This window comes from Oppia nitens, unplaced genomic scaffold (assembly GCF_028296485.1).
Source record: "Oppia nitens isolate AA-2021 unplaced genomic scaffold, nextdenovo-longstitch-racon4-pilon3 scaffold4_pilon_pilon_pilon, whole genome shotgun sequence".
In the NCBI taxonomy this organism is placed as follows: Eukaryota; Metazoa; Arthropoda; class Arachnida; order Sarcoptiformes; family Oppiidae; genus Oppia; species Oppia nitens.
Genome location: NW_026533232.1, coordinates 5,726,694 through 5,754,330, shown reverse-complemented (window position 1 = coordinate 5,754,330; position 27,637 = coordinate 5,726,694). Strand labels below are relative to the sequence as shown.

General features: G+C 24.4%; 2 protein-coding genes across 10 annotated transcripts; one reads left to right on the top strand and one right to left on the bottom strand.

Moving 5' to 3' along the window:
* Nucleotides 1-1,778: 1,778 nt before the first annotated feature.
* On the bottom strand, nt 1,779-17,132 carry LOC128960652 (single-stranded DNA-binding protein 3-like). Of its 8 annotated transcripts, none has more exons than XM_054306784.1 (19): nt 16,772-17,132; nt 12,971-13,047; nt 12,837-12,909; nt 12,622-12,683; nt 12,476-12,560; nt 12,319-12,363; nt 5,832-5,918; nt 4,448-4,552; nt 4,029-4,100; nt 3,899-3,959; nt 3,625-3,669; nt 3,348-3,495; nt 3,240-3,285; nt 3,138-3,176; nt 2,943-3,066; nt 2,818-2,888; nt 2,558-2,758; nt 2,370-2,497; nt 2,145-2,226 (listed from the first exon to the last, which is right to left on the bottom strand). In XM_054306784.1, the coding sequence occupies exons 2-19, from the start codon at nt 13,024-13,026 to the stop codon at nt 2,199-2,201; spliced, it is 1,476 nt and encodes a 491-aa protein (XP_054162759.1). In that variant the 5' UTR covers nt 13,027-13,047; nt 16,772-17,132; the 3' UTR covers nt 2,145-2,198. The 8 variants fall into 8 exon arrangements, with proteins under 8 accessions (XP_054162763.1, XP_054162766.1, XP_054162759.1 ...); XM_054306787.1 differs by having other exon boundaries at nt 3,637-3,669; XM_054306785.1 differs by lacking the exon at nt 16,772-17,132 and adding an exon at nt 13,111-13,265.
* Nucleotides 12,816-26,162, top strand: LOC128960653 (serine/threonine-protein phosphatase 2A activator-like). 2 transcript variants are annotated; one of them, XM_054306792.1, is made up of 3 exons: nt 12,849-12,880; nt 17,261-17,433; nt 25,174-26,162. In XM_054306792.1, the coding sequence occupies exons 2-3, from the start codon at nt 17,320-17,322 to the stop codon at nt 26,143-26,145; spliced, it is 1,086 nt and encodes a 361-aa protein (XP_054162767.1). In that variant the 5' UTR covers nt 12,849-12,880; nt 17,261-17,319; the 3' UTR covers nt 26,146-26,162. The 2 variants fall into 2 exon arrangements, 1 of the variants encoding a protein (XP_054162767.1); XR_008484591.1 differs by lacking the exons at nt 17,261-17,433; nt 25,174-26,162 and adding an exon at nt 12,943-13,001 and having other exon boundaries at nt 12,816-12,880.
* The last annotated feature ends 1,475 nt before the right edge of the window (nt 26,163-27,637 follow it).

Genomic DNA, 27,637 nt, shown 5'->3' with positions numbered 1-27,637 from the left:
AAAATAGTAAAATATATAATAATAGTTATGTATTTGTTGCTATAAACAAATTACCGGTACAATATTTGTTTTATACAAATATAGTAATAATAATAATATTAAGAATTTGTGAACATTTTTAGACCAAAACATATATAACGAAAATGTTTTATTAAATTTGTTTTATTATAATAATAATAATAATTATTATTATAACTTTGTTTTGTGTTTGTGATCATAATTTTACACAAATAAATAATTATGAATCTGGAAATACATTAATTGAATTGAATTTATAAATAATGAAAATATATGTAATGGTAATTATAAGATAAAGTTGTATAGAATTTATAATAATATAATAATAAGTAATAATAATAATAATGACAATAATATGAATAATAAAAGTTGAGACAAGATTTAAATAGTTTATATGTTAAGAAAGTGTTTTTAATTGAGATAATGACTTTTTAAGAGTACAATCGCATCGCATGTTTTTCATTTAAATTTTGTTTTTATAAATATTATTAAATATATATTTTTGTAACCTTTATTTATAATATTTATTATTATTATAATAATAATAATAATACGGAATGACTTAAATTCAGTAATGAGTTTGATTTTGTTGAAGAAATATCCTAATAATTCTTTCAAAAATCTTAAATCTGTTCACAATTCTAGTCTTCAATAAATTTAGTGATGTTTTTGTGATGTCTTGTGTGGACCAATTCAATGTCCATTTATTGTCAAACTTAGTCAAGCTTGTAGTTGAATGGCATGAATGCCGGCCCCAGACTTTCATTATATATATACTGTATATATCTAATCCATTTCTTTTGGTCTCATTTGTTAAAGTCTTCACGAGAGCCGTTAAGACAACATTTTAGATGATATTAAACAAGAAGTTATCAATTTTTGATAAAAAGGACAAATCTTAAGATTTAGGATATAATTATTTGTTGTAATGCTTCAAAATGTATATAAAATACTTCTCCTATTTTTATTGATGAAGTAAAACAATAGTCACCAAATGTCCACAACTTTTAATAAGTTAAATAATATTTATACAAAAAAAACACTTTTCCATATGATGTGTTATATTATTATTAAAATTCAGATTATACCCTCCAATCAGTCAAATATATATTTATATATATTAAATATAATCTGTATATAATGAAATTATCTAATTATTTACATCATAAAAATGAATATTTTATGTTAAATATAGTCAATCAATTTCATCTATGTCTTCATATAATGTTTTTTAACATTTTCAAAAACTTTCAATTCATTTGTTTGACAATTTTTGAAACAAGTGTTCATATCATCAATTGATCACAAAAACATATAAATAAATGAATGAAAATTAATTTAGTTATATAAATTAATTCAGTTAATTAAGTCAATTATATAAAGAGATGTTTTATTTGTGTGATTAACGATGAGATGCCAATTAAGATGTCATTTGCTGCACACAATCGCTGCATTTGTTGTAAAAATGTTGAAATATTGTAAACCCTGATTGAATCCGAGTCTTAAAATACAATTAACTCAACTGTCTTCTCATATAACTTTGATTTAATACACACTTCTTTGAATATGATTTGAAGGGCTCAACTAATTGTGTTCAATATATTTACAATTTATTTAATTCAATGTATTTTTCAAATGATAAGATGTGATGAATCGATCAAAAGATAATATAATTTTTAGTTCTTTTCAATTGATCCGCAATAATATCGACAGCAAATCACTTTTTAACTTAATTTATATTATTTACGATAATATTTACAATATATTTGTCGCACAAATGCAGAGAATTATTTATATATAGATATATTCAACAAAATATCAAAATTATGACCAAATCTTGATAAATGTGTCAAAAATGATTTGATATTATCTTAAGAAACACTCGCAGAGTTGACAAACCAATTAGTTCAATCATTGGATCAATTGGTACATTGGTTGACAAATGTAACACAAAATGCACTTAAAATGAAAATAAATCTTGAGTTTAAAACAGTTGTCACATCACCTCTTAGAGGTGACACACAGATGTGTTTAGTGTCACATAAATGGTCTCTTAAGTTATAAGTCAATGTCTGTATTATAGTGTTGATGATAGTGTTATTGCATGAAGTATTCGGTGTGATCTCCAGGCGTGTCCTTTTCAAATCTCTTGGCCTCTTCTTGCATACTCTCTTTGATCTTCAAAATGGCTGCCGATTCATTTTGATCCTAATTGTCATTAAATTAAAAACATTTATAAGTCAAATATTTAGTAAATATTACTTTAAATCAATGGAGACTTTGATTGTCTTTTGAGAAAAAATAACAGCAAATAATGACAACTAATGGTCAGCTCATTAGTGTTGCTTTACTTGGTCTCAAACTTTGAAGTGGAGGGAAACCTTTCGAGTGCTTGGATGGCACTCAGGCCACACATCCCACTCAAAGCTTCGACATTGGTCTCAAAGCTCTCATTTCTTGATTCACACATATCTTCAGACTATTTATATATACCATAATTCCCATTAAATACCTTTTAAATATCATTAAATATACATACATTTTCCCCGCCATACGCCGGCATATCATAACCCATGGGAGGTCCATCTTCTCGTGGCGTTCCCGGACCATTAGCAGGACTATTCTTCATTCCATCTAAGCCGTCACCACTAGAAGACATGCCATTCATCACAGGTGGACCTAAGTCTGGACCCATCGGTCCCATTGGTCCATCAGGACCACCTGGTCCTCCCATAGAAAACTAATTAAAAATATCAATGTTAATACCAAACATAAATTTAATAATAAAAAAAATCATACACCAGGCATAGTTCCTCCCGGTACTGGTTTCATCATTGGGTACATTCCATCACCTCCAGAACCAGAAGAGTCTATAAAAGTTTTTATCAAATCACTACCATTTTTATATTAACTAAATATCACACCTCTTCCACCGGGATTAGGTGTTCCCATTCTATGACTTGCAGGTGAATAAGGGCCGGTTGAGCCTTGAGGACTGGGCATAATAGGCGTTCCTGGTCCAGGACCTGAACCAGATCCGGGTGGACCCTGATAATAATAAAAGTTAAATTTAGTAAATATAATTGTAATTTAAATAATATATAGCAAACAAAACATACTCCATAATGGCTTCCGGGAGATGCGGAAGAATAATTCATCTGATAATTCAATTAAAATAGTAAATCAATTACAGTAATTAATTTATAGCAATTGTTACTTACATTCGATGCATTTGGATTCCATGGTCTTCCTCCAGGACCGGGTGGCCTGTCATTAAAAATCATATGCATTAGTATCAAGTTATTTACCAATAGGGAGATTATCCTTACATTCCCATTCCGGGTGGCATTCCTGGACCTCCCGGACCCATTGAATTGGGTGGTGGTCTCATTCCACCATAATTTGGATTCATTGGGCCTAATGGTTGGCCTCGTGGAGGATTCATTCTAGGATTCATTGGACTCATACCAGGCGGACCTATTTGTCAGTGTTTACAAAATATTTTTAATTTTATAATATAATAATCATTTTTAAAATCATATATTAAAATATTTTAATGTTATTTATTTAAATAATTAGTAAAATGTCAAAAGTCAGGTGCCATACCTGGCTGCCAACCTACAAAATCCCCATCACCACCGCCCACACCTCCTAATAGAGTTGAAAACCCGAAAAAAGACATTTCAAGAAAATAAGTCTCATTTAAAAAAATAAAATTAAAACAAATGCGACAATCAATTCAATTATTAGTAAAGCTTTTAATTGCTAAGTCATAAATGAAGTTTTAGTTAATATTAATCATAAAAATTGAAGTAAAGGGCGGGAGAAGCGGATGGAGGTAGTGATGGTTTGTTATGCTTTAAATTATAACTACTCATACCTTGTCTCGTTGGGTCCATACTGTTAGGCATCATTGGCTGACCTGGTACTCCTCCCGGTGGCTGAATAACAATAAATTAAATAAATTAAAAAAATTATTTAATTATTCAGTTGAACCCTCATATGCTTACGTTAAAGTCTACCTGTTGTGGCATTCGTACCCCAGGTCGGGGTCCACCCGGATAACGGGGAGACATAAATGGCTGCAAAAACATTATTTATTATTAATAATAACATTAATTTGTATTATTATGTTAAATATATATATATATATCAATTCAATTATTTAATTTATTATATATTGACACTCTTGTAAAACAATATTATAAATCTTTCATAAGATTTATTAATAATTTCACTAAATTATATAGAAAACTAGCAAAATAAATGTATATTAATAAGTTGTGTTAATTATAACTTATAATTGCTTTATCGAAATAACGTGAAATCATTTGAAAAGATGACAATAAATATAAAATTCATTGATTGTAAGGATAAGTTGTATGTAATGATGTATATATTAGTGATAAGTGTCCAAATGTTGACGTACCTGATTCTGCATCATCTGGTTGTGTGGTGGGGGAGGAGGTTGTGGTGTGTGGGGGGACGGCTGTGACACTGGCTGCTGAGGCGGTGAGGGCCGCATATGGGAGTTCTGTCGTCGATCAGGTGGTTATCAGGAAACGCAAAAATAGATATATATTTATTAGACTATCTGGTCTACGACATACTCGTGCAATAATTATTCAATATAACCCATTATTTAGCCCATTAATTATTAAGTTTAATTTGACTAAAATTCTTAATTATGTGACATTTTAATTATAGATAGTTTAAGAAATCACAATTAAACTAAAATTAATTAGTTAATGTTCTCAAAAAAAATATTTTTTAAATATAATAATAGAATATATTCTATTAATTGAACTTAATTTTGAAAGCTATAGATTAAAACAAATATTAATAAATAATATTTAATATATAAAAATATTTCAAAGATATAAAGTGATTTGAAAATAACAATTTACTTCATATAAATCATACATTTTAAGTTTTCAATTTTTATTTGAAGTATTTATAACTATATAATTGATTTTAATATAAATATTAAACATTATATTTAATTAAATTGTTAAAATAAATTATGTCATTATAACTAAACCAAGACAAGAACCAAACGACTCAATTTCATTTTTTAAATATTTATTTCAATCAAATAACATTATGAACCATAATTACAAAGAATTTACTCTAATATACAAACCATAAAAACTGAATTTTAACCAAAAACAATATTAATTCCAGTTTTTAGGTTCGGTTTCTAATTTTTTAAAAACCAAATCAAATCTAAATCCCCAATACATACCCTGTTAATCTCTCTCTCTCTCTCTCTCTCTTTCTAAAGTGAAATAAAATAGTAATATATAATAACCTTATAGGTTTCGATTAAAAGTTAAAACCAGAAACAAAACTCTTTTATATGTTGAATTTGGTTTATAAAAAATAACAAAAACTCAATTAAAATTAACTATTTGTTTAAACAATTACATTATGTTTATACGGTTTCGGTTTTAAATTTTCAGATCGGTTCTTAAAAATAATTTGGTTACAACCTCTAATATACACTGTATATTGATTTAAATATACTAATTAAAGAAAAATACTAACTATTGTAATATATAATAATTAATTTCAACAAATTATATATTTATAAATATTATAAATTTATTTTATATGAAAGATAGTAATGTTATTAAAACTATGTTTGGTTTTAACAATTAGTTGATAACATGGGTTACTTTCATATCACAGATGTCCATATCATTCATAGTAAATAACTATAGATTAATATTCGATATGGTTTTGGGTTTTAATGTTAACATCATATCAACCATTGATTAATAATATAGTTTACACTAATATACTACTCTTACCGGGAAGAAGCCGGTCGGTGGCATCGGACCCCCTGGCATACCATCATTGGGAGGCATCTGACCCAAAGGACTCGGAGCTGTCGGGTTCTGTCAAACAAATTATTATTTCATTAATCAATTGTATTACTCAAATAGTTAAATATCTTTAAATTATTTAATTAAAATAAAAACTGACAATTTGTCAGTTCGTAATCATAAATTGATGCAATTTTCAATTCAAAATATATAACACCTAATATTAATGATACTAAACGAATAAATGTTGGTTTCTTATTTTTTAAATACTACTTGAAAATAATTTTATCATAATCTTATAATATTATTCATTTGAATAAAAGATTAAAACCTAAATTATATATATATTTATAATAAGTTATCAAATAAAACTTAAAACAAACATTTTTAAGACATTACGATTTTGAATAAAACATTAATATATCAAATATATACACTTAAATCGTAATATTATAACAATCTTTGATTATTATTTGATTAAAAAACGTAAATATAAATTTTAATTTAGGACTTTTAAGAATAAAATTTAAAAATTAAATTTATATAATACATAAAACAAGTGTTTTATACCGTAAATTGTGATTCAAGTAAACACTTTCTAGTCTACTTGGATTTACCTAAAATGTTATGTCTTTGGTTACGATTTAGATCTCAAAAATTAATTAATAATCCTTTTTTGATATATATATAATATTCACAAATTAATAACAATATTATAAAACAAACATCTTTAAAACATTAATGTATAATATATATGTATTAAAATTTTAGTAAAATAAAAACCTTTGGTTATAATTTGATAAAAATGCATAATTTTTATATATTGTAAATACTTGATATTAAATTTATATATTTTTTATATTATATATTTCATTTTATAAAATTAAATTATATTTAAGTAAATTTTGCTGAATATATCATTACTTTTTATTACTAGACTTTTATCTCGTTTCTCAATTTTTAAATATATATTTGTAAATCCAGCTATTGCTTTAAAAATGTTTGGTGAATACTATATACAACAAAACGATTTTCATTTTAAATAGAAATTTAAAATATTAGTTAGTTATATAAGACTAAGAGTGAGTGTATGTATGTGTATGTGTATGTGTATGTGTATGTGTATGTGTATGTGTATGTGTATGTGTATGTGTATGTGTATGTGTATGTGTATGTGTATGTGTATGTGTATGTGTATGTGTATGTGTATGTGTATGTGTATGTGTATGTATGTATGTATGTATGTATGTATGTATGTATGTATGTATGTATGTATGTATGTATGTATGTATGTATGTATGTATGCATATAATATAAGTGAGAAAAAGTGCTTTTAGATAAGTTTAGATAAAATTGTGTTAAGTTTATATCAAACAAATTAGTAATTCTGTTGATAATTTATCAACATTTAGAAATATAAAAATTACTGTTATTTTCAATAAATTAATTATATTAATTAGTTGAAGTGTATATTGTTGATATGATAATAACCTTTAGTGTAAAATATTGGTCTATTGCCTATTGCCGGGCTATTGCCGGAAATCAAGTGTCTAGTATGTAATGTAATGTAATTGTATAACAATTAACAAATTACTAATTTATAATCAAATACATCAATGCAATGATAGTCTTGGCATCAATGGATGGAGTGTGCAGTGTATCAAAAAAAATATTGTATTAAAAATTGCAAACAATGTGATTGTTAAGACAATATTAGAACTTATAATGTATAAAAATTCATTAATTAACATAAATTGATGAAAAATAAGTGTTGACCTTAACTAATATTATATATATATTGAGTAACATATTTTTATAGATATGATTAATTAAAATTGTTTAATGTAAAACTAATATTTAGAATTAAGTATTGTACATAACAATTATACTAATAATTTGATATCATTGTCATGATTTTTAATTAATAAAATCGAAATAATTATATTATTAAAATATTTATGCAAACTTTGGATAAATTTTGCAGCAAATTGTCAAAACTCTTGATTTATCCAAAATTGACATAATGTTAGTGATATTCATTGGTTAACAGAGAAAATGACGAAACAGATGATGAGTTTGCATTGAGATCGAGTCGATATATCAGAGGCAAGGGGTAGTCATTTCAGACATTACCACTGCTCTCATGTTTTCTCTTTTCTATAGGTTTTAGCTGTTCATCACTGGTTCGACAAAATAAGAAAATAAAGTCAAAGAGACAGAGATTACTATGGAAACAGTGAGCGATAACATTGTATAAAGTTTGTTAGGTTTGACTGCATTTTCATTTACGCAACTGGTTTGCAATCATATTAAAGTTGGATAAAAAGTCAATTTACACAAATATCATAGAGAAATATACAAAAATTATATTATACTTTTAATAATAAACTTCTAAATATATTATTCCACTTTTAGATAGTTTACTAGTATATATTATATTCAGAAAAATTACAAATTACACAAAATTATAACTATTTAGTTATTAGTTATATATAGTATAGAAAGGCTTAACACGTTTATAATATAGCAAAAAATTAATAAATGGTATTTTTAAAAGTTTTGACAGTGAAAATATATAAATATGCATATAATAGACAATGCTTTAATATGTATTTTATAACTAAATATTTAAAACAACAAATTTAAAGCAATGCATCAAAATATATGAATATTTATTTTGGCATTTGTAGTGTCTTTCCTAAAAATAGAGCATCACTTTTGGTTATAAATTCAAAATATTATTTAACTTTATGCTAATTATGTTACATATACTCTATTACTATAAAGTAGGGTATATACAGTAGTATCTAATGTTATAAAATACACTCTTTAAAAAAGGTTTTTTGTATTATGTAAAATGATATCGACATAATTACAATTGCTTTCGACATCATTTGAATTTAATTCGACATAAAGCGCACACCATTCAAATGATAACAAAATTTCAATAAAATAATTTTAATTATGTTAAATATTGTTACATATTATTAAATAATGTCAAAGGTAATTTATATTGAAATTAAATATTATATATAGTTAATTTTATCAGTAAAATTTATAATCAAAATTAATCTAGAAATATAAAATCTTAAATAAATAATATTATCTTAAATAATTGTAAAATTTAAAATTTTACTTAAACTAATTTTGATTCACTCAAAAATAATATGAATAATACAGAATTATTTGTAAATAATTAATATTTATAAATTATTTGCTTTTAATAATTATATTAAAATAGAGAAAAAAGTGATGTATTTTATAGATAGAGATGATATCGCCTGAAATGCCACTTCTTTGCATTATTTTGTGAACATATATAAGATTTAGTGTTAAAAAGAGACAGAGATTGTTATCAAATGTTTTCTCTAAATTTATATATTATTTTTACTCAAATTTTATCTAACAATAAAACAAATTTAAAATATATCACAAGCTTTTAGATACAATATGAGTAAACCAAAAGCATATATATATATTGAGTGCTACACGTGTGTGCAATTTCTATATTACATTAGAGTTAGTAATATATAAAATATACTATAATATAGACTGACTATACTTGTAGTGTATGTACTGCACATATATTGTATGCGAGGAATAGCTGGCATATAAAGTATAGTGCAGTTAAAGTACATTATGAGCGACTAGTAGTGTCGATGTTGAAAGTGGCACAACATGTTCACTGGTGTAAACCTGGTTTGCAGGGTTGGGATGTAGTCATTGCTATAGTCGAGGGGTTAACAGATCAGTGGTGAGCAAAATGAGAGCTCAGATGCAGTGCTTCGCTAATGATTCTCATTTGTCTCTAAACTTCTCTTATCATTGTTTTAGTCGTCAGAATCAAGTTGTAGACCCTTTCCCTCCCTTACTTGTCATACCTTTTATGTCATTATTTTACATTTATATACAAACATTTGACTAAATAAAATGGGTCTAACCTTAACAAATCAATGCATATAATATATTATTCTGTCTATAGTTTATATTAATTATTTGTATTTTCTAATAATATTTAAATTAAATATATAAATATTTTACAATTTATTATTTAAATGTATTTACTCTCTCTCTCTCTCTCACACACACACAACAATCAAATCAACAAATAAATCTTTGTAACCATAAACATGTTAACACATAATACAAATTATCTAAAGTGTGGTAAATATTTTGACACAGAATTTAAAGTTCTTTATTTTCGGCAAAACAACCGATAGTTTAAAATTCTGGTCGAAGTGTGGGTTCGAGTCTTTTATTGTAATCAAGTGTTGTATGCACTGTAGTGTAGGCATTAGTATTCACATAATGGTTGAGCGTAATAACTTTGCTTACATTGAGTCTGTATTGAATATTATGGTGTATATATATATACTGTATGTATGTATGTGTGTGTGTGTGTGTGTGTGTGTGTGTGTGTGTGTGTGTGTGTGTGTGTGTGTGTGTGTGTGTGTGTGTGTGTGTGTACTGTATGTATGTTAGGCTGTGCCGACATTAGAGAAGAGCCATGGTTTCCATAAAAAAGTTTTCTCTCTCTTGTAAGGGCTGTTAAAGGGGAGGGAAGGCATGCTTTATTGATTTTTCACGGCAACTAAATGCATGAGAAGACAAGGCTTGAGGCACTATAGCGCTAAAACTGAGGGAATAACATAACATCACCAAAAATGACTGCTTTATACTTATGGATGGAAGGGGAGAAAAGGGCAGCACAAGTACATCCAATGTAGGCTCTGCTAAGCAATAGCTATGCCATTGACATTGGAGGTCAACTAACTTTTGCCATCACAACCATTACACCGAACCGGTGCCCAAACTATACGAGATCTCGCCTTCAATTTTCTTAGTTCTTAAACATCTCTTTTATAACAATATAAAAAATTACAATTAATCTTAGGTTGAGAACAAAAACCAGATCTCAAACAACTAATAAATTTTTTTTTTTAAATACATTTCTTTTAATTTTGCTAAATGTGTTCACATTTTTTGGTGATATAAATCTCATATCTTTATCATTAATGATAATTCAAATTTTATTTTGTAGTCTAAATTTCCTAATATTCAATAAGTCTATAGTAAACACAATATTGATCAAAGTATTTCATAATACATATGCACACAGAATATGTCATATAAACTACACTATAGATTACTTATACGTTACTGTATTTTGAAATCTATATAATTAAAATTTTCTATTTATTTGAAACTTAAATTATCTTTTTAAAGTCATAATAAATAAATAATATATTGTGTATAATATTTAAAGTTTAAAATATTTGGTGATTTTCTTATCGTGTAATTACACAGTGAAAAATCAAAGAATAAGTTGAATACACTGCGAAAAATTGAGAGGAATGTGTGTATGCGCTCACTCTCTCCCTGTGCTTCTCATAGACTTTTTTCCCCATAAACTGACTGTCTCTCCCCTCCCTCTGCTCTCCGCACGAGTTACCCAACAATACCAGTGAAACGCATGGATGAGAGAAAACCCGTTTTCTTACCAATTGATAGAAAAGTCCACAACTTTTAAAACATAAAAAGTGCGGAAATTTAAGACAATGTGTTTGACTGAATCTTAAACTTTGATTTCATATTGTTTTACGTGTCTAACTCAGCGCTTATATCATTGAAATTATTTTTTCCCTAATTTATTATTAATATAATAATTCTTTGCATATTTACAGTCAAATCAATGATAAAATTATTTGTGTAATTTAATGGTATTTCTGTATATACTATAATTAATGAAATTTATATGTTTTTGTTATGATTAAAAATATTGATTAAAAATTCAAACAAACCATTAGAATTAGATTCAATCGATTATTTACTTACAACTATACAGCTATACAACTATATAACTATATGAATGACGTGAATAATAGTTGTGATATATTTATATATAACTTTAATGTACAGTATATATAGCTAACAGAATTGTATACACAGAATATGTGTTTTGAGTTGTCTATAGGTCTACTAATATAAGTGCAAATATCATATATTGAATTGCATGAGTTTTGTGCAGCACAGGCAGGCATAGGCAGCACTGGGAGCTGGAGTTTGATGTTAATGTTGGTCGCACTATACATATCCTGTTCTCTCTATACTAGTGTTCACTACTCATACATATCGTATATATATTCTTATTATTATATTCTCTATACTTCTATATCGAGCACTCAGTGACTCTGCTCTTAAGCATAACTAACACAACAGTATATACAGTCTATGGCCTCAAATATCGACTCAATTGAATACAAGACACGCATGACATTTAAGCACCGGTATTGCATCGAATCGACCATCAAATAACATCCCTTACAATCATTCAAAGCTCACTCACTGATACACTATTACCTCTTATGACTAATCATACTCTTGTCATATAAGGAATCTGTTGCTTATATAGCAATTGATAACAATTTGAAATTATTATAAATAAGTGTCTAATCAAAGGCCTATCACTTACATGACCAGCGATTCCGTTGACAGCATATCCAGAGTTTACAAAACCCTATGATATCATTGAAAAGTTGACAAATTAATTACAATACATATAAGCATAGACTAAGTGTATAGTTAACTATTGAATTGCAATTAAGTGTCAAAACTTAGGCAATACTTACGTAATCGTGAAAAGCTTTTGCTTCACTTGAGTGTTCACATGAGTCCCGACGTTCCGGTGCCGCGCAATACAGATCCCAAAATACACTGTTAATTATAAAAACACTGTTAGGTTATAACATAATTAATACAATCATATGATACTGACCACCACCACGAATGCAGAAACCCTGGCGGCTCTCCTAATGTAATGTTTTTCTCCCATCTTATCTGTAAATTGTAATATCAAAGCAATAATCAATTAATTTTGACTTTAAATTAGTTGTCATCTGTTTGTTAGTTTGTAACGTAATTTATGAATAGTTTGTAGGAATCAGTCAATGTATTGAATGTATTGAATGTATTGAATGTGTATTAATATACCTCTGATAGGAAAGTTTGCGCCGCTTTTTGTGCCCCGACGTGAAGTAAGTACTCGTAAACATATAGTGCCAACCTATCAATACATATTAAACATCACCACAATTAGATCCAATCAAAGATAATATGAAACCTACTTTTCCCTCGCCTGAGCATCTGATGGAACGGTAGCTCCTTTGCCTTTAGTGTACATAGCGTTGTCCCGTTGACGCACCTGTAGGTCACAAACAGTTAAACATATTTAACTATATTATCACTTATTATATATAATACAAACTCTTTAATAATAATAATAACACATTTGTAAACATAATTGATATTTATTTACGTTTAACACAACATTTGATCATTGATTACAATCACTGCATTGTTTAGCACTTTATTGTCATAAATATAAATATATATATATATACAGACATTACATATATTACGTCATGAAAATGATAGCATAGTATTGATGACAACATGTCTGAACAAAACTGATTGAAACTGTTGTCAGAAATGTATAAAACATTTATCCATTTATTTATAATTATTAGTTTTAATTTAATTATAAACAAAATATTCACAAAAATCCATATATACTTAATATAATAAATAAATTAAATAAATGATTATAATATGATATTATATGCTATATATTTGTTAAAATGATGTTACAATAAATATCTGAACAAAACTAACTTGATTTTAATGATTTGATTATTAGAATATAAGGGGTAACCAACTAATAGAAAATAATATTTAATTATTTTGTTATTATAGAGTATTATTTGATATACAGTTAATAATGTTATAGAATAGTCGTATCGCATAATTGTCACAATTATAAATAGATAGCAATTTTGTAAATTCAAATCTATAATTATACTAATTTGAGTTAATTTGCTGCTAAGTTTGACTATAGTCTATATTACAATATAATTATTAATTTAACATGGTCAATTGTCAAATACAGTATTACACTTCATCAGTCATATCTAATTTAATCATTATTTTACAAATTTATATTTTATTTGTTTTATTAAATATAGCTAAACATGTTGTTATAATTTATACAATAAATGGTTATATAAATGTAAAATCAAATGATAAGTAGTCTCTAATTAATTGTCTTAACTATTAATACATAATACCTGTAGTATTATATTAGATTAGATGTTATAATACTGTACTGTATATAACTTTAAAAATGTGTGAAATGATAAAATATAATTTTATATACAGTACAGTATTTGAAAAATATTATAAACTATGAAAAGTTATGTGATATTAAGGAAAAGTGTGTTTTAAATATTTAGTATATTATTTGACTTGACATTGAAATAGTGTGTTTGTTTAGTACATGTGGTTTGATTTTGCCAATAAATGCTGATTTTTGTATGAAATTGAAAATATTAATTAAACTAAAAGACAAATATAATAAATAGTGAATATGACTTAGAAATATACATTATAAGAGTGATTTATGTATTATAAGTTATAAAATACAAAAAAAGTGTTAACATTTTGAGAAATTAACTAAATTTTAAATGTTATATAATTCAAATTGTATTTATTTGATATGATTATATAAGATATAATAAATTAGTATTTTTTGTAAAATATTTCTCATTAGTTGTTATGCTATGACAACTTAAAAATGTAAACACTTTTGAATTATTGCAATAAACCTCTTATTATGCGATCTTTACGGAAGTCTAATGTCATGAATATAATGAATGATTTGACTGAATGGCAATGTTTTTGTGTTACCATTGAATTCAATGAATGTATCGTTGATTTAGTCAATGAATTAATACAATTCACACTATTATTGTCTAAATATAATGTTTAATAAATACATAAACTAAATACTATTTAAATAGTATTCACGGCTTTATTTTATGAGAAAATATTTTTTATTTACAACAATAATTATAAGTATATAATAATTATTATATTTCATTGTAAATATCATAAAATGCTAATGTATTGACAAAAATAAGTTGATATTTATATATGATTTGTTGGACCGAATCATTCAATGAATATAATTTACAAAAGCATTTATAAATAGTAATATAAAAATAAAATTAAGCATTAATTGTTGTTTTTGCTATTAAATGACAAACAATTGTTAGTCCAAACAATTGATAATATTGTTGTCAATCTATTGATGACATTGAGCTCAATCCCAATTAACCTCAACTTTGATATTATATTTAAAATCATAAACAACTGCTATTAATAATTATTTTTACTTAATTGTGTTGTTTATATATAAAATCACATTTAGTTAAAATAGATATAATGATTATAAATTATAATAATAACATCAATGAAAAGTTTTCTATTTGTATTTAATTTTCTTAATTAATAAAAATACTTATTCTAACATATAGTTAGTCACAAATATCTATTGTTAATTGTATATACCTCTACTGTATTATAATTTATTATATTTGCATTATTATATTTTAATGTTTAGTGTGAATGTAAACTAAAGTATAAGTCGAGTCACAAAATATCATACTATTCAACAAAATTATTAACCGGTTTTGAATACCAGTATTTGGTTATTATATTAAAAGTGTCTTAATTTATAAAATATGTTTAGTTTTATATACACTACAGTACTGTATATCTCGTCACTCGTGTCCAATCCCTCACAAGTCAGTCATCACATACACTAAAACCTAAACATTTATTAATAACTATTATACAAATCAATTGGTCTGTATTTTCGCATTTCATTTCAATACTGAATGTTATGATATATCCAAAATAATTTATAAACATAAACCAAATTATCAAAAAGATAATGCCAATATTTATAATAAAATATAATAATGCATTAAAATAATATTTACATTTTATAAACACAGTTTAAGTTTTTTGTTTTTTAATAAATTATATATATATTCTTTAGTTAATTTTAGTCTCATTACAGAATTAGTTTAAAACAATAACTGATATGATCTACATTAGGAAACTAATAAAATAGTCAAAATGTAACAAAATATTAAGTTTGTTGTAGTGTTTGCCTTAATTTATTTGAAACCCGGTTTAAAAACCGGTTTTCTAACACCAAACTAACGAAGCAATCCTTTGCTCAAAAAAATTCAAATTTTGAAAAATTGTTTTCATAAAAATAACACAATTTTCAAGCATTTCTAGACAAAACTTTAAATTTATTTGTAATATTTTATATCTTTTAAATTAAACAACGCTCCGGAAATAATTATTGCTTTAATAAATACAGTATTTTTAGCTAAATATTATTACATTTTATTTTAAATAATTTATTATTTATTATGTGATATTTTTGCTTATTTTATATAAACATATGACTTATTGGTAAAATTAGGGTTCAATATGTATTAATTAGTTAAAAAAAAATATAGCAAACAGACAAATATAGTGTATTTATTAATACTTATTTAGTAATTTAGTAGTATTTTAATACTATAGGTTTACACACATTGTTTTAAACAATAATAAAGATATAATTAACTTATTATATGTGATGATATTTTCTGTTATTTATTGAATGCTTTTTCTAACTCATGATCATAATTAATAATATAGTTATTATAAAATATTAATTAAATAAAATAATTTAGTTATTATTATTTATTAAAAGCAGTTTGTATTGATTTCAAATTTATTAAAATAGTTTAGTTAAAAAAGTAAACACCAAATAAATTAACAAAAAATATTTTTATAAACTATGTAATAATTGTATCAATTGTTTTGTCTTTAAATTATTGAAGCTAGTTTTATATACAGTAATTAATATAAATTATATAATATATAACTTATTATAATATGTATATAATACTATTTATTATATTATTGATACAGTATATAATTATATAAGTTTTTATAATTTATTTGGTGTTTACATATTTTTAAGAATAAATTATAAATTAATAGATAAATAATAATATTCTGACCTCTTTTGACAGTCAATTGTTTTCATTCACATTCACATCAAATCAATAAATTGTTTAATTATGTTTGATATGCTTTGAATAACTTCATTAATATCCAGTAGATATAAGACAATGTAGACACTAACCACAGATTACTACAATTGATATCACATGTGATGAAGTAGTAATTGTTGAATGGCTTCACTCCAGTAGGTTTCACATGAGATGCTATAAAAGTATGAGATAACTGTCCTCACAGTCGATGGTGAAAATATCTTTTACACAATATTAACATTTTGTAATATTTTTAATTAGTTGTCACCAATAAGTCACTTCTTGTTGTGTCACTGTTATAGATGTTATTAGTGTTCACAATAAAGTTTGTAATATATATTTATTGATGAGTTGACACAAAACTTATAAATATATCTGTTATACCATATAATGTCTTGAAATTAAATAACAATTAAATTAAAAGTCATTTTATTTTATTTTCCAATATATGGATAGATATTGACTGACTTGATGTTCCTCTGCAGTGATGTCAATATAATGGTTTGGATGTCCCTATGATGTCATCATTTGATGGAACACTCAATTGGACACAATTTGAGACAAGTGCTGACAAATTGTGGCAAATGTCGAGTCTTATCGGTGATAATTGGATGAAACGTCAGATCTCGGTATGTATTGTTTGGATGTGTTGTTTGATATCTTGAGTGTTGTGTCGATCGATGCCTTAGACAACACCAGTGTTTGTGTTAAATGACATTCAAATGAGTCCTTTCTATCGATTTGTGATTTACCGATAAAACCAATGCTTTTATATAAAATATTTGATTACTTGAAATCATGTTTTACCGAAACAATTATATTAAACTCATATATATTATATATTTATATATATATATATATATATATATATGTGTGTTATATATACAGTATATATATATATATATGTAATATAGACTCGATATGACTGACTGTCTGGTGTCTGTCCCTCCTATTTGTGCCTCACTTTAGAAATACTGAATCTTTCGTATACTTTATTCACACTTTTATTTCAATGCATTTCGAGACTCGTTTCCAATGCATAGCCTATGGACTCATCCATTGCCTGACGAGGGAAGACCTAAAGCACAAACACATACATCCCTTGCCATCTATTCAGCTCTTGTATTGAGCTGTTGTGTTGACTTCGAGCACAAGTCAATAGAGCCGGCACTACAACACAAAATATTAGGGATAGGGATATAGGGATGCATTGATAGGAGAAGTGCCAACACCACCAATATATATATATATACCGATGCTGTTGGCCATTGTCTTAAATGAATTGTCTTTTACTAACTATATTCTTGTCATTTATCTTAAGCCTAATGTTAATAATTAATTAAAAATAAAATAATTGTCAATATATTTTAATTTTATCGGATATTGAAATCTAAGAATAAGCCATCCCTGTGCTCGATAGACCCCGTGCTTAGTTTGTATACCATCTCCATGACTGCCAGCGATGGTCTCCCACATTGAGCTCAGCCATTGGTGAGGGAGTATAGGGAGGACAGGGAGTTATAGAAGTATATATGGAGTGTTGTGTTATGCGCTGTCTCTCACATCACTTCTCAATACAAACCGAAACATAATTTATTTGCAAACAATTTCAACGTATTTGCTTCACTTGAAACCCAACCCACAGTTAAGGACACAATCATTTGAAACGACTTGAAACTACCCCCCAGTCCTTGACCCTACCTGTTCTGGACCTCCAGATATTCCCCTAACGATCTCTTATACCACACATTAATGCCCAACTCGTATACATTTTTCAATTATTATTATTCACTGCCTTTTATTTTTATATTACTACAATTTAAGAGATAATTTTGAATTAAAATATTGTTTTACATAAAAATTGCTAAATACTTATTTAACAATAGATTTGTTGACAATTATTTAATTAGACATTATTTTAATTACATAATATACCTATTATTTAATTTACTAATTGTTATTTGTTTGCAATAATGATTGATGTTTTACATGAAATAAAAAGATTAAGTATATATTGTATAAATTATATCTATAATACTAATAAGTGTTATGAATTATTAGCTTTTCAGAGATTATTATTATTAAAAGTTTATTTTTAAAAAAAGTTTTGATAACACATGGATAGTGTAAATATTTGTATTAAATAATGATTGGTTCAAATAGTTAGCCGTTAAATGGTTTGAATGCATTGATAATTGATTGAAATGATATGACATAATAGGTATTTGTGACATAAGAATAATGAATTTAATCAATGGATTAACAGTTAAGGCTTTTGTATGAATAAAATAGTGTGTGATTTGAATCCCACAAGAATTACATTAAGACTGACTTGAGTTACAAAAGACTAAATTATATACTTTTATATATATATATACCTGTATTTAAAGGTATATTGAGGTATATACCTGTATATAGAGGTATAACAACAGTATAGTAGCCCTCACTTTGATTTACAGTATACACCAGTTGTCTCTTCACACAAGCATATAATGGACGACAACTTAACACTAAACCAGTGCCTGAAGGGAGTGTTCACTGGAGGCAAATCGTCCTTATTTTAGTCCCATTTGATCACTAAATATTGTATTCAAAGATTAGATTTTTGATTTTATTTAAGACAACATTTCTCTCAAATTATTTCACTAATGTTTACTATTTTTCTAATTTATTCCCATTTAACTTATAAGTAGAGTATCAAATCAAAGTTTTAAACTTTTCTTACCAATAAATTTATTAAATAAAATGTTAATATTAATTATTAGAGTATCAAATCCAAGTTATTTAATTTTTATATCACATACAGTGCGTTCCATAGCTTTAGAATCACTCAGTTATATATATATATTTAAATTGTATATTAGATTATTTTAATATTAATAATATTAGTGATTCTTATTGAATCAAACATTTTGAAAATATTTAAAAATAATCTATTTGTGTATTTACAATAAATATAGTATATATTATGCTCAGGTGAAATATAGAAAAAAATCTTTTAAAAAAATAATTGGTTAATTAGGTTTTTATCTACTAAACTATGTTTATACAACTTAACTTAAAGGTAGATGCTTTATTAATTATAAATGATAATTAAGTTTTAAAAATATCATTCTTAACATTTTTATAGTTTGGAGTAATTTTTCTTTAATAGTTAGTTGTTTATGTGACTGTCTAAATAGATTATGACTTAATTAATAAATTGATAATATGAAAAGTAAATTATTATTTTACAAATTATAAATAAATAATAAAACGCATTTTAATCAATCAATTGAAAACTTTACTTATTAATAATGTCTTGATTTCCAACTAAAAAAACTATTTTGTCGGTTAAACATTTATAACTTAGACTTAGTATGTTTACCGAATATGACAAATGGACGCTATTCACGAAATTTTATTATAGCTATTTGATGGATTAGTAACTATAAAAAAACTTATAAATAACTATTTCAAAGTAAAATATTACACAAATATATATATAATTTACAAAACGTTAGTTACAAAAATTATATATAACTAAAATGTTTTTAATTCTTATTATTTTTTTGTTAACAATGGAAGTAATTTGCATATTTGTGCCATTATTTTTGTAAATATAGTGAAAACAAATGAATCATATCATTTGCAAATATTTAAAAAATAAATAACTATTTCAATAACTATTTGACATTTTTGGAAACTATAATAACAACTATTAAAAGGTTTTCTAAATTAAAAAATATTTTAATTGAAAAACGCCTGATTTGAAGAAAATAATTTGAAATATTATTTTATCATCCAATCTAATAAAAATCATTGTATTTATTTGTACATATTTAAAAAAATAAATAACTATTTGGCGTTTTTAAGCAACTATTATAACAACTATTTGATAGTTTAAATAATTATTAATCAATACATTACTATATTACTATATAAGTATCTTAGTATTTGGCGATTCTAATAGATTTGCATTTATGTCTATTCATATTGACATTAATGCTACTTATGTTTTTATAATACAATAATCATAATTGTTATTTATTTTTATATTATTAATACTGTAGTTATAAATATTGTTTTGATGAATATATGAAAAATAGGTTTTGTTTTTTATTATATAAATATTTAATATTGATTTTTCAAATAAATCACTTATTTTTCATCTTTATTTTCTTAAACATTCAATGTTTATATTTATATTAATAAAATGAAATTGATTTTTATATTAAATAAATATGTTTTAGTTTTAGAAACTTATTTTTTCTGATAGTAATAATATTTTTCAAATTAGAATTATTACAAATAAGTTATTAACAAATGCATAATTTCATTGAAATCAGTGTAAACGGTATTTTTTATTTTGATTTATTTAGATTTTTAATTTTAATTGCAATTTAAATACAATTTTGTTAATATTATAGACATATAATAATATATATATTATTTTTGCTACAATATTAATATAATTTATATGAAAACTTTAATTAATGATATTTTAAATAATACTAGTATTTAAGAATTTATTTATTATACAGTATTATAGAATATAATATTTTTTTAAAGAGTTGTTAAAAAATTGGAAATTTTTGTTTGTTTTAATCATCTGTAATACAATTTATGTTGTATTTGTTAATTCTATTTATTAATTTGATTTATGGACGCATTTTTGTAAATGTCTTCAAGCTTTACGATATATATATATACTGTTTATTTAAAATAATAGATACTAATAATATTGACTAACTATTAAAATGGATTCATATCTGAATTTGTTATGACTATGTATTTGTGTCCATTGATTTGTTGAAATTTTAAATATTGATAAACCAAGTGATATCTTATTTTAATAAACATGGTTTAGAAAGATAATAGTTATGTCATATAATTAATGAATTGAATGTAGAATTTTCTCTACAAATATTTGGTATTTATCTCAATCATTGTTTCTTTAAGATAATAGACATTAGATATTAATAGCAATTTCTAATTAAATTTATAATCCAGATCAGGATTTCGCCTATTTTATAACAAATTATTAATAAATAATTTTTATTTGTAATGAAAGTTTTTTTAAAAATATTTTATTCTAATTATTAACTGTATTCTAAAAACAATTATATTGTAAGCAATTATACAAATTTAGTTTACTTATTACAAATATGAAAGATAAATGATTTTTTGTTAGACTTTTTTAAATAGCTTATAAATAGAGTTATCAAACTAATGATTTAAATTATTTTATTTTTAATATTTATAAATTAATAGTACTTTTCACTACTTAATGAATAATCTCTATTAAACAGAAAATTGTAATATTTTACGAACAAATATTTCTGTTAGCAATTATATACAACAAAATATTGCATAAAATTTTAATATTTTCTATATTTCTGTATTAATTATTTACTGAGAAATGTAATTGATTTTGTTTGAACTAAATAATATTATTAGTGAAAACCAGTGTTGGCAGAGACAAAATGCTTCAAATAATACAAAGCCTAATATGATGTACAGTATAATACAATGTATAAAACATAACAATTTTGCCATATAAAACAAAAGTTAGCGCCACCTAGTATCAAAAACATTGATATAAGCAAAAATTAACATATATAATAAATATAAATGTGATATTTATTTTTTATTTCTATATTTATCTTTATTTTTTTTATTTTATCATTAGAAAACGACAATTAATATAAAAATAACGAATTGTCAACAATTATATTATCATTAAATAATTTTTATAAATATAAGTTAATATATATTAGTTTTTAAAAATATATAATACATTATACAAAGCAAAAATCTAAAACCTTGTATTTTTCCAACTCTGATGAAAACATAATTTTGGAAACTTTTCAAAGATTGTTATGAGACTAATGAGAGAAATATCTTTTTTAGTTTACTTTTGATCAAAATCTGTGATAACAAGAGTTTGCATTTAAAGAGATTGTCAGTATTTAGAGGTTTAATAAACAATGTTTGATATTTAGATATTCGGCAAAAATAAGTTAAATAATAACAATAATAATAATATTGTATTAGAAAATATGTTAGTTTTTTCATTATCATAATTTATTAAAACTAATTTAAACATATTTGTATTTTGATTAAAAACAAATAAAATAATTCAAAATATTAGTTAATATAATATTTTGATTGATTTATAAAATACATTTTTAAATATACTACTACTACTAATTTGTAATGTACATATTATAAAAAATGATTATTATTTTTGTTATTTTATAAATAAAACAAATAGTAAAACGAAATCTATAAAATTAAAATTAAAAATTAATATACAAATTAAGTTTGTCTGATCATTATATAATATAATTTTTTAATTTATTTATTATAAACTAAACAATATAATGCAATAAGTATAGTGACAATTCCTTTATTCTAATAAAATGAAAAATACATTTTTTATTAGTCTAATTAAAAGAGTCGATGTTTTGTATAAGATTTAAGTTAAAAAGAAAATTATCCTAAATTACAAATTATATAAATAAAAAACAAAGAAATAATTTTTAAGATACTTTGAAATGTGTATCTTTTTACTCATTGAATACTTAAACCATTTGTAATTTATAAAAACTTTATTCATTAAATAAATATTGTATACACAGTACTTATATTTTAATATTTTTAATTTTTTTGTGGCAATGAAAATATTTCAATTGGCAATGAATGTGAGTTATGTTTAGTAAAATCATATACTCTATCAAATTAATAAAAATATATTACATTATTTATTACAAGATTTAGTAAAACTATAGTTTGCTATAACCATTAATTTGAAACAATTAAAGTAGCTTGATCATATTATTATAATTTAGTATCGGCATTAATATTGCTCAAATGATAAATATAGTATTTATTTTATTTAAAACATTAGATTAATTACATATTTAAGAACCAATCTAAGAACTACATGTATATATAATAAAGTTTATTAAAAAATTAATTTTAAAAATTTTGAAATAATCTTTGTCCGCCATTTTGACAATTTTTGTTAAGAGATTAAACAATCCTATTCAACATTTTGATGCTCTCACAGAATATTTTTTCAAATGTATAAAATTCATCAAAAATACAACAAACAGATTCTGTATATAATTTATATAAAGTATATTTATATAATTAATTTATTAATTTGAAATATATTATGGTTTAAAGTTATATCAATTTATGTAAATATCAGTTTTCAAAATAAAATATATAATACTTATAAATAAGAAACCATTAAAGTATAGTATGTTTTGCAAATACTGTAATTATAAATATAATGAGTTTAATAAAAATATAATACATTGATATTATCAGTGTTTTAATAATTCTGTTGTATTATATATTTGAATTACTTAATAATTGGCTAAAAAAGTAAAAACTTTCTGTTTCTGTTAAATGTCTAATATTTCTATTACTTTGAAAATGAAAAGTTATTATCAACTAATTAAACTTTTTATAAAATTTTATTTAAAAAAATAAATACTTTACAATTTAATTTCATAATCACAAACAACGTTATGATATATTAATTAAATGTATAATATTATTATTCTTGTATTTAATTTATAAAAAAACTACAATTAAATAGACATTTGTTTGATCTGGTAATAGACTAAAACTTATTGTCAATTGAATCACTCCAAGTGTTATAATATCTAAATTATAGCATTTTGTTAATAAAGGTAAATCTAAACTAATGTACAGTACATATGCTCATACATTAACACATTAATTGGATACCACTGAGTGGTCAAACACATTGATGTCTAGAATTGTGTCCAAAAAATCTTTATTCATATAAAGTTATATCAATAGACCTTAACTGTTGCCTACAATACCTGTAATGGCAATCATCTGTCCATTTGGATAGTTATGGTCCGTAACTAATCTCATATATACTCAACTTTATAATCTATTACAAAATACTACTACAAAATAATTATTATAAATGATGTTTCAAATTAATGTACTTTTATTTAATATTAATATATAATTAATTTATTCATATCAATGATATGCAACTAATTATAATATTTTTAAAGAATAAGAAATTATTGATAAAAATAGTCTGAATTGTCATCAGATTTACTTAAAATGTGTCCCAATTTGTGCCCAAATCTGATTCAACAATAAGTGGCAAACTTTATCTCAAATATACAAAAATAAATCATAAAATTATTATAAATATATTATATTTAATATAATAATCATTTTAATAGTCAACAGTTGTCTACAAATAAATAATTATAAAAAATACAAATTATATGTTTGTGTTGCCATCTGTTGACTATTGGATCAGTTGTGTGACTGTTGTGTAAATCAATTTAAAGTAAAACCAATTGTCTTCGGTATTATCGGTAAAGACATCGACACCGATGGCTAATACAGATTCAGAGCCGAGTCGACGGATATTCAATCAAAGAGATGTCGAGTTATGGCTTAAATGTGACGGATATAAGGATTACTTAAATTTTATCAAACAATTGAATGAATTTGCAAAAGGAGTTCACGAAAGAGGTCTTAACAGAAGAGAATTTGTCAAAAATGAAGTATTGGTAGCAATTGTGGCACTTATCGACCGATTGTCACAATTGGTCGATGAAGTGAAACCTATTGAAGACGACAAAAATCAGAGATTTGGAAATAAAGCGTTCAGGACTTGGATGACACAAATGAAGACAGAAGTGGACACAAAACTGAATGCAATGTTTGGCGACAAAGACGCGACAGAATTGCGGCCGTATTTGTTGGACTCATTCGGTAACGAACAGCGCATAGACTACGGAACGGGACATGAGATGTGTTTTGTTATATTTCTTATGGGTTTATATAAACTCAAACTAATGAATTCACCACAAGATTCACTTCAGAAGGAAGTGGTCAGACGTTTGAGTCATGAATTGTTGACTATCTTTGCCGTCGTATATCTTCCACTCGTCCGTAAGATTCAGCTGCGCTATCGGTTAGAACCGGCCGGAAGTCACGGTGTCTTCTCTTTAGATGATTTCCAATTCTTGCCGTTTTACTTCGGGTCGGCCCAACTCATTGGTCACTCGCATGTCGATCCGCAATCATTTCCAAACCAAGAAGTGGCCCTAAAATATAAAGACGACTTAATGTTTATGTCAGCCATTAATTTCATCCACGAAGTGAAAAGAGGTCCGTTTGCCGAACACTCGAACCAATTGTGGAACATCTCGGGAGTCGATGATTGGACTAAAATCAATCGCGGATTACTTAACATGTATTGCAACGAATACGTCACTAAATTACCGATTGTCCAGCACTTGGTTTTCGGTTCCCGAATCTTTATCTTCAATAATATTAATAATTAAATTATATATTTATTGTCCATCGAAAACATATTCTCTAATTTTATGCATAAATTTATTTTAATATTTTAAAAATAAAAAGTATGATATAATAACAGTTAAAAACTATTAGTAACAAAAATGTTATTTGATTTGTTACAGTAATTCTCTATTGTTATAATATACTGTATATCAAAGTATTATCATTTTGTGATAATATATTAATTGTCATTTCATTATTTTTACACTAAAACTTTGAAAATATTATTTATTTATTATTTATATTATTATATTTATATTTCAAAAATAGTGTGATATTGGATGCATGTATTTAATGAAAACAGAGTATAAATTAATTAATGAAGAGTCAGTTACCGATGAATCACATTCACTGACATTTTCTAATCAACCTTTGAATGTGGATCTACAAGAAGTTGATGTCGATTCCCAATCAATTGTCAAATTTGAATATCATATCGTATATAACATTAGTTATTCAGTTCCTGTACTTTATTTTACAGCTACTAAAACAGGTTATTATTAAGTTTTAATATTATTAATACGTAATAATTTATAACTATATAAATTTATAATATATAATAATAAATATATTTAAAAAACTAAGATGGGTCATTTGTTACCATTGAAGACATTTGGAAATTAATTCCTAAGAACCACATATCCCATCAAACGGAATCACCAATAGATGAAACCAATGAATCAATACTTTATCAACGATTTGGATCAATGATTACACAAATGGTATTTTATTATTTTATACTTTTAATTGCAATTTATTAATATTTAAATATTAACGCATGAAATAAAATAATGCACATTAATTAGATTATTTTTATAAACTGTTAAATATATTATATACTAGACATACAAATTGTAGATAAATTATATATTTTTTTAACTATAAGAAAGTGGTATAATTTTACAATGAAAATAGTTATCAATTTTGTATAGTATTATACAATACTGTCTTAATTATTGTGAACCCATAGGAACACCCTTTATTGATGCGACCATTCTATGGTATCCATCCCTGTCATACTTCAACACTAATGAACAATATATTTAGTGATAAAGAGGATCAAACAAATAAAATACATTTAAATATTGATAATTATTTGATCACTTGGTTGAGTAGCATTGGATCTATTGCTGGTCTTAATATGAAACAAGAGTACGCCAATTGTTACAAAAATTGACAAAATATACAAATTTTTAATTATATCAAATAAATTAATACAATTACTATATTATTTATTTTTAAAAATAGGGTATTATTTTAGTTAATAAAAGTATACCTAATTTATTTACCATACAATAAAAAGCAAAACTTTTATTTACATTTAATTTTTTACATTATTTTTGTTATCTAATTACATTATAAACATTTCAATAAAAATAAGAAATAACTATTCAAATATACAGATTTTATTTTAATTTAATTGTAAAGATAAAATAAAAAAATTCTTAATTAAGTTTAATTTAAATAAAAAATATA

Bases quoted from the DNA above. Each gene is read 5' to 3' on its own strand.
- LOC128960652 (XM_054306784.1), bottom strand. From the start codon at position 13,026: ATGTACACTAAAGGCAAAGGAGCTACCGTTCCATCAGATGCTCAGGCG. The intron at 12,684-12,836 runs GTATATTAATAC...TACAATTTACAG, and splicing joins CGCAAACTTTCCTATCAGAG to ATAAGATGGGAGAAAAACAT. The intron at 3,286-3,347 runs GTAAGGATAATC...TTTTAATGACAG, and splicing joins ATGCCACCCGGAATGGGAAT to GCCACCCGGTCCTGGAGGAA.
- LOC128960653 (XM_054306792.1), top strand. From the start codon at position 17,320: ATGATGTCATCATTTGATGGAACACTCAATTGGACACAATTTGAGACA. The intron at 17,434-25,173 runs GTATGTATTGTT...TTATCGGTAAAG, and splicing joins GGATGAAACGTCAGATCTCG to ACATCGACACCGATGGCTAA.